Consider the following 12,935-nt stretch of genomic DNA (forward strand, 5'->3'; position numbering starts at 1 on the left):
GCGAGCAGGCGAAGGAGCAAGGGTAGAGCAGCGTTGCAGGAAGGGACAGGGCGGAAGGCGCATCCATTGCTGTGGGAGCCCAGCTTCCCCTCTGCTCCGGGCCGGGGCCGGCAGAGCGCGGTATAATGTGAGCTGGACGAGCGGGGCAGGCGGATCGGCGGCGCCACAGCGTCTTCTGTGTCGAGCTCGCTCTTGTTGGGCTTGTCCCCCTCCTCCGGCCTCCGCTCGCTTGGCCCAGGGGGGAGCGGGGCGTTTGTCCGCCGAGGAGGGCTTGGCGGCGAGCCTCTGCTGCCCTCTGCCCCCGTCTCTCCCCTCCCGCGGGCGCTGTGAGGCGGGGGAGGCGATGTTCCCGCCGGACTCCAGCTGGAGCATCTCTTTCGCCGGCTGCGGCTTCCTGGGGGTGTACCACATCGGGGTGGCCAGCTGCCTCCAGGAGCATGCCCCCTTCCTGGTAGCCAACGCCAAGACGATCTACGGAGCCTCAGCCGGAGCCCTGACTGCCACGGCCCTGGTCACTGGAGCCTGCTTGGGTGAGTGAGCGAGCGAGCGAGGCGGTCACCGCCTTCTCTGGCGGGGTGCGTGGCGGTGCGGAGTCCTAGAGCCGCTCCCACTCCCCGCGGCTAACGCAGGGCCGATCCGGCCTTCTGCCTTCCCAGCCATGTAGGCTAGGGCATGGGGGAGAGGTTGGGGGGGTTGTCAACTTGGGGTTGTGACTCGCGCACGCGCGTGTATATCGTAAACGTGTGTGTGTGTGGGTGGGTTTCGTGGCCCTCCTGCCCTTGTTCCCCTACGTCTCTAGGTCCTGGCGAGAGGGGAGGTGGGTCAAGGACTGGACAAGCTTGAAATCCATTGGACAAGGGAAGGCAGGTAGGGGGAGCTTCCTCTCTGTTCATAGGAACAAAAAAATACACTGGAAGATGCAGATCATTTTGCATCACCTGATCCTTTCTGCTGGTGAATCCTGTGTTGCATATAGCACTTCATTTTTTTTGTTTGTTTAGAAGCTCTTTGAGCCGGGGCAGGGACTGCCTCTTCCCGCTTGGGGAATTGATGGGCATAACTGTTGTGGAGTAAGCTATTTGGGAACAGCTCCGCCTGTAAACACTTTATACCGGAAGAAAAGAGGCTGTCCTGTGGAATAGAGTGCCCACATGGGATCTCTTTTTCTTACATATATGTATCTGCCTCTAGGGAACTACTTCTCCTCTATTCTTCCTCAAACTAACCTGAAAGGATATTTTGATGTTTTTCTGTTATAAAGTTCAGTGTTATTGAACACTGAGCGTAGACTGAAACCAAAAAGGGATATTTGATGTGAAATGGAAGTGAAAACAGCTCATGTTAATCTTGCTATTATGGATGTATATATGTGGCTACATTTCAGTGAAGCTGGTTTTTGACAGACCATCTCTGTAAGTGTTGATTATGGGTCTGCTCTAACCCATTAACATTTATGGAAGGATTCCTGCTGAGTTTGGTGGGCCTGTAGTGGAAGTCAGTTTGTAGCATAGTTAATAGGAGTCTTTCCATATGCTATATAGCATGTCTGACAGCTAAAACTGTGTGTTGTAGGTTGTAATGCACTGAGAAAATGTGGCACTTTCATTCAGCTTGGTTCTAAAGGTACTTTTGGTATAACATTGCCACTGTAGGTGGAATCTGCTGGGCATTCCTGGTACTGGAGTATGATCAAAAACAAGGAAAGTCCTGTAGCACTTTAAAGACTAATTAAATTAATTAATTTATTAATTGGCTTTAATTAAAGCCAATCAAGCATGGCATTTTATTTTTTAACCTCCATTATTGTTAACCTGTGCCATTGTAGTCCAAGAGCAAACATTCAGCTTTTGATTTTAAGTTCTCTAACTTCCATGTAGTTAAAAGAAACATACTCCTGGCTCTTTATCACTCTCCCACCACAGTGTGGGGACATAAACATACAGCAGATGAGTGCTTCATGGCTTTGCACTAAAAGCAGAAAACTACTGGAGAAAAGAGGGCGGCAGCATGCAATGTGCATTGGAGTTTGGCCACCCACACTGATTCTCTGTGTCTCCAAGTAATTAGGAAATCTCTTTAAATAGAGAGGCTGAAAATCAGACAGGGGTGGGTATCCCCTTTCTAAATCATCTGCTGCTTTGCAGGGACTCCTCCTTCTGTTCAGTTGTTTCCTCTGGAACTTCAAAGGAAATAGTCCTTAAAGCTCCATTTCCTGCCCAGGTTGCACGAGTCAGCAAGCGTTGTTTTGTTGGTGTTTACTGTGGACGCCAACTAAGTGAAATCAGAAGGGGCCTTGTGCCTATTTATTCCTGAACTGTTTACGAGACTCCCATAATCCAAAAAGTTCAGTGATGCCATAGACGAAATGCCCTGGAAACTTTGTCACTTGGTGGAGTGGGCCACTTAACAGCAGGATAGCGTCCCCCTTTCTCTCCCCCCCTCCCCCCCCAAAAATGTTTTATATAACTAAACTGAAGTGTGTGTAATGAGGCATATTTTGTGTCTGGCTGCAAAGAATTCGGAGGTGAAAGGGTTAACAATGGCTCACAAGTATCTGCCTCTTCATACTAGGCTACAGTCACTCTAAGCCTGGGCGCAATAAGAAATGCTTATCTTGTCCTCCTCTCCTTACCTGAACCATGGATGTGAAGCCTTTCTAAAGACTCTCTCTGCTCTGTGGACCTGCTGTGGTTTTGGAGGAGGGGACCTACATGCAGTGGATCAGGCCAACTTACATGGCAAGACCAAACCATGTTTTTTACCTAGATGGGAGATCTAAAGGCTGTAACTGGTTTCCCCTAACATGGCTATTTCCACTGTGATGACCAGCCTAAAGGTAACTATGGGACCTCCAAACACTTATTTGCGGGGAGTTTGCCAAAATCTACCTTGGGTGCAGAGTACATGGGTTAATCAAACCACAGTCTGGGACTTCTTGGGCCTGTAGCCCTGCTCCTTGTGCCCGTTGCTCTGGGAGGAGAGGGGGTAGGACTTCTATCATTACTCTTGGCAGCTCTCTGACTGATCCCACCAGGGACTCACCTGATGCAGCTGCTTCTCTACCTGCCACAACTTTGTTCCATGGCAGAACAATGCCTTCCTACTTAAAGAATCCCAGTGCCATCCTGCTCTGTGGGAGAGAGATGTGGTGTAAACAAGAGCCTGGGTACCAGGAACTCCTGAGTACTGCTTCTGGCTCTGATACAGATTCCCTTCGTAGCCTTGAGCAAGTCACTTATCTTGTCTGCCTCTATAACTGTTTGTATTCTACTAGTGCCTACAGTGTGCCAGGCTCCCTGCCCCCAAAAATTCACAATCTAAAAATCTGACTTCTATAAACTAAGATTAAAATTAATTTTGTCTATGCTGGGGGTGTTGAGGAGAGAGAAGCCTAAAACCTGATTCTCCGCTACTGTAAATCAACACAACTCCATTGACTCAATGAAACCAGGCTGATTTATGCCTGCAGAAGATTCAGTGCCTAGATCCCAACTCTTCTGTGCCTGGTAAGATGGTTTGAAATCTGATCTGAACTTGGCATCTCTAGTTTATTTCTATAGCTGTGTGTGGAGCTCTGTATCTAGCTGGCATCTGTCACTTCCTATTAATAGGAGGGCAGAGAAATCAACAGAATAGAAGGTAGCTGACTCTGGTTTGAAACTGAAGGGAAAAGTGGCCTTGGTGCCCAGATGGGGCGTGTCAGATGATCTCTGCACTTCAGAGTCAAAAGTGTTTGCGATAAGGATGAACGCCAGACTGTAGTTCAGGGGTTAGGGTTGGGGAGTGGGTGGATTGACTCACTAATGGGAGGGGAGGAGTGGACACAAAGCTGCAGGCTTCTGCACTTGTCAGCAAAACAGCTTGTTCCAGCAAACGTGATCAGTGGCTGCATGGCAGCAAGTGCTGCAGGGTACAAGTTGCTCAAGGCTTTAATGCTAACTGCGGCAGCTGCCCGGTGGTGCCCTCTAGTCATCCAATTCGAACCTTAATGTTTCTTTGTGTTTTGATTGCGCCATTTTTGCTGACAGATGACCAGCAGAGGGGCATTTCAGAGAAGTCCTGTTTGTTAGCCTCAATCTTATCTGCAGGCAATGGCGCATTTGTACCTTGGCTCTGAACTCAACCGGACACCGTCATGTTAAATGCTTTCTGGGCAGGAGTGGGGTTCTCTTGCGTGTCAGAGTATTCTGCCTGATTTCATTCCACTGACTTTGATCAGAGCCTTTGAGAGAGAGACTCTCGTCAACCTTGAGCCCCAAGTTTCCGGCAGTCAGGCTTTTGTTTGTAGCAACACCTTCCCAGTCAGCGGTCTGTCTCTGCAGCATGTAACTGTCATGGTCTCTGATTGCCTCCAGCTTGTCATTGGGCTAGTTCTCGATCATCCCTGAATTAAGAGCAATTCATTATTTGTATTATGGTAGAGCACCATTTAGAATCAAGGCTTCATTGCAGTGGGTGCTGCACAAATGTAGAACAGAAGAGTCTGTGACCAAAGAACTATTAGTTTAAACAGGGACAAGATGCCACAGGTGAGTGTCAAAGACAAGAGCGCTCATTGAAGGAACACAAAGTTGTGTATATTAGTTAAGTGTGGTCTCCATGGCTCTTCTTTAGAAATAAGATATGTGAAGAATAGGCATGGATAAATCACTAATGGATCTTCACCTAGTCATTGTTAGGCAGTTTACCCTCCTTGGGACCCACAATCCACTGTGATGATTTTGGATTCTTCCCAGAGGGCTACTACGTTGGTGGCATCTGATCTACATTTGAAATATGTTCAAAGGTAGCGTTCTACACTGGTCTAGTGCCTGTGCACTTGAGTGGAACACATTCCACATTAGAACTCTCAAAGTGAACTTGGATATAGAGAAATACTAATAGAGTCCCAAACAATTTCAAGGCATTGATATGTGCAAATGTACAGCTGTAGGTAGAATGAACCACTTCTAAAATGCAGCCATCTCTGGCAGGGTGGATTGGTGATGGTTTTTTTTTTTTTTTTTTTTTTTTTTTTTTAAATCAAGGTGATTTAAATCACTAAGAGAAAACCATTGATTTAAATCAAGTTTCCCACTGATATTACTTCACATTTCTTAAACAATGGTGAAAATCTGATCACTGAACATGTAAAATGCTGTATTGAGTTGGAAGTTAACAACATCTAGGAGGGTATACTTTGTGTAATTTCTTAGATAACTTGATTTTTATTAATTTAGGAAATAGTACATAATACCTGTGTCAAGCTGCAGATGAAGCAGCATTACATTAGGGATGGTAAGAACTAAATCACACACACAAACACAATAGCACTTAATTTATTAAACTAAATCTTAAATGTTACATAAAATGTTTCACATTTGCAATTGCAGCAGTCTCTTGAGTTGCCAGCTGACGGCTGTCCTTAAACTCTTTTGGAAAGATTAAAAAAAAATGTAACTCTAACAGACAAGTCATCACAACACTGAATGTACACTGTCCTTAACGTCTAAAACTACCTCTCCTTTTTCCCCACTCCTACTGTCATTTTTGTTCATAGACTGAAACAAATACAAGTTTTCTTGCTTTTTCAACTCCCAGTCGATTTCTTAGCTTTGAGTGAATAATACCAAATGATTAAAATATTCTCTCTGTGCCTGTAGCGGAAGTTACTGCTGTGAAAAGTTGGCTTAGCAACTGAAGGAACTCTGTTTCAAGGTGCCTGGCTGATGATTTCCACCAATTCAGGGGAGTGATTTTGTTCAAAACATCATCCGTAAACATGTACTGTTTAAATGGTTCCACTCCAGCCCTGATATTTATTATGACTGGCATAACTGAGGAGTGATTTTGAGATGCCCATGCCATGGCAACATCATCTTCAGAAGTTAGGCACCTACCTTTATAACCGGGGTTGAGAATGTTCGCAAGAAAATGAGATGGTTAGTGCTTGATCCATTCACTTCTTTATTGCCTGCAGTTTAACTTTCTGGTGAGGTATTTCTTTCTTCAGTGTCTCTTGAACTGCCTTCCAAATTTCGACAGCATCAGCAATGCGGCAACAATTTCTGTGAAGTTTAAGGCTATGGATATAGGCTTCAGTACACTGACACATCTTCTACATTCCTCTTTAATCCAATGTTAGATACTTTGGATGAGATACTTCCATCTATTTTATCACGGTTTTCTTCACAAAGTTTTATGAGAATAGGCCAGTTCTTAATAAATTGTTCAAAACAATCAACCACAGAATTCCATTGAACACTTGAGGGAGAATTAGTTTGGATTCTCCTGCTCTCTTCAGTGAAGCGGAAGCAAAATGGTTGTTACGGAAGTATTTTGCAACCTCAACAACATTTTCTTTTATTCCTGGAGAAGACGTACCGAAGTCTTTGGCTAAAAGATGCATTAAATGGACACTGCAGCCATATGTTGTTAAGGAGCCTCCTTCCATTTCTTCTTCTAAGGATCTTCTCATCTTTGCCATGTTTGCAGCATTGTCTGTGACAAAACCGCGCACGTGACAGTTGAATTTTTGTTCACAGTTTATTACAGCTTTCACTGCCACTTCTTTTAAATATTCGGTTGTGTGGGCATTTCCCGATGTATCTATTGTTTCTGAAAGATATGCAACCCCATCTTTTGTTGTCACACAGGCACATGTTACTGGATCATTGTGTACATGGCTCCACCCATCAAGGCTTAAATTAGCAAATTTCCCCTCAGTATTTCTTGCACACTTCAAATTCCTTCTCATACACTGTGTCTAGCAACCTTCCACCAATGTCTGCTCTACCAGGTGGCATGTAGCCTGGTCGTAAGGACTCAACCATGTCAATGGAGTGTTTTATTGTTAATATTGCGAAAAGAAGAATTTGTGGCATAAATGAACCGAGCATTCTTTTCATCTATGGTGTCTTGTTAGTATTTGCTGGTCCTTACTACAAACCCATCCACGGTGGTGGTTTTACTGGATGATTGACATCTTCTGTTTGCTACTGATACTTTGTTGTCTGAAATATATTTAGTTGCAGCACTAAAAGTACCAACGGATGACTCTGAAGTTGTTGTAGATAGTCCGTCTCTTCTGCTTAAATGGAATCCTGAAACAAAATTCATAAATTATTTTGAATAGCTGTTTTTCTCACTATTATTCAGTTAATCATTTTACATATTTTTCCAGCAAGGATGCAGATCTGATTCCAAATTACCCAAAATGCTAAGACTGACTGCACTTAGAGTGCATTTAATTTTGGATTAAGGCCCATAAAACTCACTGGCACGTCTGTGTTTTTTGAGAAAACCAGTATCGGATGGGGTTCCCTTGGGAAAGCTGAATTATGCTGAAGTAAAATAGGGAATAGACTTATGGCATCAGCATTATGGTCTGTGGCCATGATGTTCCAAAATAAGGGGCATGTATTATGTAATATAAAATAAGAAAATGACACCCAGTGGCAACTGGCAACTAGAGAAAGCTGCAGTAAGAGAAATCTAGACAGTATACTTGGGTGATAGATTCTAAGCCTAGTTAACTAATTACACAAGCCATAAGGATTAGCTAAACTAAACTTTTTTTTCCTAGCAACATCCAACATAGCAAACAGCTTGGGAATTTACTTGTTAAATTACACTTATACTAAAAGGCATAGAGAGAGTTTTGAAGAATGATGCATTGCAAAGTGAATTATTTAAGTTACTAGCCAATTGATCCACATTTGTTCTTCAGAGACATCTCCATCTTCATCCACATCATCTTCTCTCAATAAGCAGTTTTCATTATGATGTTTCATTCTTGCGACTAGGCCCTGCATTTCCTTCTTGCACTGCTTACACTTGACATGTTTTCCTTTTCCACCCAGGGAAGGAATTTCTTCAAAATATTCCCAGATAGGGTCTCTCTATTTAGCTGAGGTTAGTCCTGCTTTGAGCAGGGGGTTGGACTAGATGACCTCCTGAGGTCCCTTCCAACTCTGATTCTCTTATGCCCAGAAGCTATGATAGTTTTTCTGTGGCAAATGTGTGGGGGAATATAGGAAGCTGTGTACGTACTGAATAATGTCTTCCCTCTTTCTTTGTAGTCCACTCCACTGTTCCTTTCTACTCTGCCACCGCCCTTTGTCTCTCTAAGACAGTGTCTTAACAAAGTCCTCTGCCTTGCTTGGCCCAGCTCCACCACCACATAAGCACAGAACAACAACAATCCTATCCAGCCTGTGTCTTTGCACATGTAACTTTAGTCTGCTCAGAAACTGAAAGCCCAGAACTTTCAAGAATCAAGAGCTGATAGTCAGGCTGGACAGACTAGAGCCATTAATTCATTTTTATGAGACTGTAAGTGTAGGTTTAGCATGTTTGTGATGAGATTTAATTGGAACTGTTTTTTTAATGAAAGAAATTTAGTATTTTATTTTAAATAAAAGAAATATATATATTTTTTTATCCACCCTGATCTCTGGATCAGAGAGGAGCAAACAGCTGTTTTAAACAGTGGGGTAGTGAGATGAGGAAAACTTGGATATGAACACTAGGGCAAAGCTCTGTTCTCAATGCCATAGAATCTCTAATGCAGAGCAGAGAAAGGTCCTCCGTGTAAGGTCTCTCTGGACTTCCTCTGAGTGACCTGTAACCATCTTTAACATTCCCATAGCATGGAAGTTAATATAGGCAGTCATCCTTCCAAAGGCAAATCAACTCTTCAGGGATTTGAACCTGTTCTTCAGAACCATGGTATTTTTAACCTGATGCTTAGAGCAGTAGACCATTGCTTCTGTCTTATGATTAACCTCTAATGTCCCCAGACCTGTAACCATCTCCAGTATTCCTGTAGCATGCAGATGCTCTCTCCTGTAGAGTGGCTCTGCTTAAATCATCCACTTTTTTTCAAGGAGGAGGTGGCTTTATTGCACACACCTGGCTACCATGAAAACAAGTTATCAGTGGGCGCCTCCCTGAGTCTCCTGAAGCATAAATCAGCTGTGACACTATCGGTAAATGCCATAAAGCACATAAGGACATCACCAGTAATGAGAATCCTGCACACATTGCTGTGTGCCAACATAGAGGAGGCCACAGATTTATGAGCAGGATAATATTGTTTGCTCATGACATTCTTTGAGGTTTTCCTTAGGTTAGAGGCTTAAGTTTATTGGTGTCATAGTTAAGACCTTTTGTCCCAGCCTTGATCTGGGACTAGGCAATGGCTATTTGATGTTCAGGTATATGCTTGTTTTATCATCTAACAGCTGTCATGTGACCACAAGAAAGAACACTGCTCAACACCAGAGACCTTTTTGGGGGCAGCACTTTTTTTTCCCTTTCTGCTGAGGTTCATTAAGGTCAATGAAGAATAACCTCCTGCTAAACCTAGAATGCCCACACAATGGCTTATCAATGGACAGCAGAGGGTACTGTGTATGGAAAATATGAGACCAAATCCTCAGTTAATGTAAATAGACAAAGCCCCACTGAAGTCAAAGCTACACCATCTTACACCAGCTGAGGTCTGGCCTATGATGTGTAGATTGGGAGGAGACGTGATATGATGATCTGGGATCGTGGAAAGAAGGTGTCCCTACATGAAAAGATAGCAATTTATACCTGAGGTGCAGTAGTTCTGGCATGTGGACAGTTTCTTAAGATACAGCGAAAGACTTGTGGGAAAGCAGTAATTGTTCATGGGGACTCACAAACACTCTTAAAGGATAGGTACCTGTTCTGGCAGACCTCGCTACTTTAACCACTGTGGCCTTGTCTGGAAGAACTACCACCTTGCATCTACATGCACAATACTCCCATTGATTTCCAGGACACCCCCTCACTTCCCCCCCAGCAATCCATACAACCTACCCCCAAAGTCAGTGGTGGTGAAGCCCTGAGTCTTAAATGATGATGGTATGATTCATCCACACAGGCACAATCTGTATGCTGTCAAATCTGTTAGCTGGCAAATGCCTTTGGCTTGCAGACTGACAGTTCCCCTCCCAGCTTGGTTCCATGAGGCCTTGCACTCACTGCCTCCTCCCCTCTGGCTAGAGGTGGATGAGGGAGGCTGATGGGCAGAGCTGAGTTTTGAAGGGGAAGAGAGGTGCCCTGTGCTTGGGGGGTGGTGATAGGAGTTCTGATCTCCCCATGCTGGGGATGTCAGTGGCTGAACCTCCAGTAAGAGAGAGGCTGGGGAGGGAGGTAGGCAGGATTGAATGGAAGGGGAGGAGTCAAAGGGGAGGGGGAGGGGGGAGGAGAGGTACATTTAGGAGGCATCAGTATAAAGAGAAGATGAGAGAGAGGGCCCTGAGGGAGCATCTCACCCCCACTCAGCACAGGGGGAAGTGCCAACCTAAGGTACAAAGCAGTAGGGGACCTGAGCCTGGCAGGCATGATCCGAGAGCCAGCAGTGGGACTGGAGGAGCATTTCCCAGTCCTCTTACTGAGAGGTGGCAGAGCCATGCTCCCCTCCCAATCTCCCTGGAGTTGCTGATGGGGGAGGTGGATCTTTGGGGAAATGGGCCTGCTGACCAAGCTCTCACATGTCTTGAGGGGAGGCCAAGTGGCTGCCAGTGGCCAAAGATGTTGTCAAGAAGTGTGTGTCTGGCCTCCTCTGTTACAGATGCTAAATCTGAGCTCTGGTATGCACTGTGCAAAGCAGCCTAGCACCCAGCTTCCTCTCAGCCAGGTGCATTGGCTCTGCACTGTCAGTGGTGATAACAGTAGTAAAAACTGGTGGATGCTTCTGGCAATGGAATGGGCAGGTCAAACGTGCCTCCACCAGGAAGCAGTTCTGCTGAACCAGGCTCTTGCTCTAGGGCTCTTCTGACCTATGTGAGACAGGGAAAGAGGAGATGCTAGTTCTGTTCCAACATGGCCAATGTTGTTTTGACCTGCCCGCCTCCATCTCCCTCCCCACCTGGAAAAAGATGACTGTGATGATGACTGATCATCATTACTTGCTCACTCTTGGAAATCCTTTGAAGATCCCGTAAGGCTTATGTATAATATGGAAAGTGTCGTTTTGGTTTGTTTTTGCCATCAGCTATGGCTGGTGCATGTCGGGTTAGCATCTGATTTGGAGGGAAATGGTAATTCTAGTCCAGTGGTTGTCAACCAGGGGTACAAGTACCCCTGGGGGTATGCAGAGGTCTTCCAGGGGGTACATCAACTCCTCTAGATATTTGCCTAGTTTTACAACAGGCTACATAAAAAGCACTAGCGAAGTCAGTACAAACTAAAATCACATACTGACAATGACTTGTTTGTATTGCTCTGTATACAATTATGTGGTAAATATCACACTGAGATGTAAGTACAATATTTAATAATTGCATGGTAAAATGAGAGTAAATTTTTCAGTACTAGCGTGCTGTGACACTTGTGGTTTTTATGTCTGATTTTGTAAGCAAGTAGTGGGGTTTTTTTTTTTTTTTTTTTAAGTGAGGTGAAACTTGGGGTATGCAAGACAAATCAGCTTCTTGAAAGGGGGTACAGTTGTCCTGCAAAGGTTGAAAACTCATTATGGACTAGAACAGTACTTTTACTTTTTTTAAAAAGGATAATATCAACTGGTCTCCTCCAGACTTAATCAATTCTGCCCTTTCTCCTCTCCTCCCCCGCCCCCCCCCCCCCAACTCCTCCCCAAAAATATCTCTGGAGTCTGAAATCTCCCTCTGCTTTTCTAAAACTGGAAGTGCATGATAGGCCAAATTCAAGGCTTGTGAGTTGTGTGTCTGTTTGTCCAATAACCAGTTGGATCACTTCCTCGGAGTTGGGTGACTCAACCATGTAAACTACCTGTGATCAGATTGCTGGAGCTTCAGGCTCTTAAAGGAATGATCCCCAGACTATGAATGGAAGAGTAGGGATTTTGCTGCAGACCAGTGTATTAGGGCTGCTCTGTGCTATGGAGTTTTGACAAAATCTGACTTTTGTCAACAAGCAGCAGAGGTGCACACACTGAAATGCTCCTCCCACCAATGCAACTCCCCTGCTATACTGACACAATAAAACCACCTCAACAAGAGGTGTGGGGCTTATGTCTGTGTAGTTAAGGTGATGCAGTGTCAGTGTAGACACTGTGTTCCTTACATCCGCTTAGCCCTCATTCTGGAGCCGTGAAATTGACAAGAAAGCCAGGCAGCTAGAGCCCAGCTTCCCCCTGCTCCCTTGGAGAGCTGAGCAGCTGGACCCCGCTTCTGGCTGGGAGCTGGGCAAGAAGCCGGAGCAGCTGGACCCTGCTCCCCAGGGGTGAGAAGCCCTGAGTGGCGTCCCCTGGTGGGGAATGGGGAGTGAGGAGGGGCGGCCGGGCTCTTGTCAGGGAGCTGCCAGCAGAGCTGGGAAACCGGGCTCTCCTCTCCTTGCACCGCCCCTCTAAGGGCAATGGAAATGCTCCTGGTGAGGATGCAATCCACCGCCCTGAGGCGGGAAGTGTGGACATCAGCCACTGTGGTAATTAAGTCGACTTACAGCCACTGCATAACATAGGTCAACTTTCCTTTGTAGTGTAGATTAAGGCCTTAGGAGCTCCTCACATTGGCATCTATAATTAGAAGCCCATTTACCTCCTGCTGGTCACCTCCCATAGCCTACAGCGACATCACTCATCCTCCTGATTCAAAGGCTAGTTACAGGAGAGTGACTCCTCTCTGCCTTCCCACAACATGGCTGAGGGATTCTGATGTGGCTCTTTCTCCAAGTCACACTTTTCCCCTCCAAAGTCTTGGACCTTGCCCACGCTAGGGAGGTTTGCCTTGATCCCAGCCATGGCCGGCCAGTTCAGCAGAGCAAACCCCCTCCTGTAGTTACTGTGGAGCATACCTGTGAGTGAAACCAGGGTGAGCTGCACCAGTGCAAAAAGTGGCTTTACTCGGTCTCTGCAGGTGCAGCTGTACTGATGGCTGCAGTCTGGCAAGTCCCCAGTGGACAAATCCCTGGTGACTGTGTTTTGAGCAGCCTTTTTCCAGGCC

At 45.5% G+C, this 12,935-nt stretch overlaps 1 protein-coding gene across 2 annotated transcripts in view; it reads left to right on the forward strand.

Annotated features, from left to right (window-relative positions):
- Positions 1-208: 208 nt before the first annotated feature.
- Positions 209-12,935, forward strand: part of PNPLA2 (patatin like phospholipase domain containing 2) — a 49,305-nt gene continuing 36,578 nt past the window's right edge. For both annotated transcript variants that reach the window (XM_067540542.1, XM_067540543.1), the window contains exon 1: positions 209-530. In XM_067540542.1, coding sequence (XP_067396643.1) covers positions 344-530 — 187 coding nt within the window. In that variant the 5' untranslated portion in view covers positions 209-343. The remainder of the gene's footprint in view (positions 531-12,935) is intronic.

Source organism: Emydura macquarii, unplaced genomic scaffold (genome assembly GCF_026122565.2).
Source record: "Emydura macquarii macquarii isolate MOO-44397 ecotype Brisbane River unplaced genomic scaffold, CSIRO-AGI_Emac_v2 contig_587, whole genome shotgun sequence".
NCBI classification, from domain to species: domain Eukaryota; kingdom Metazoa; phylum Chordata; order Testudines; family Chelidae; genus Emydura; species Emydura macquarii.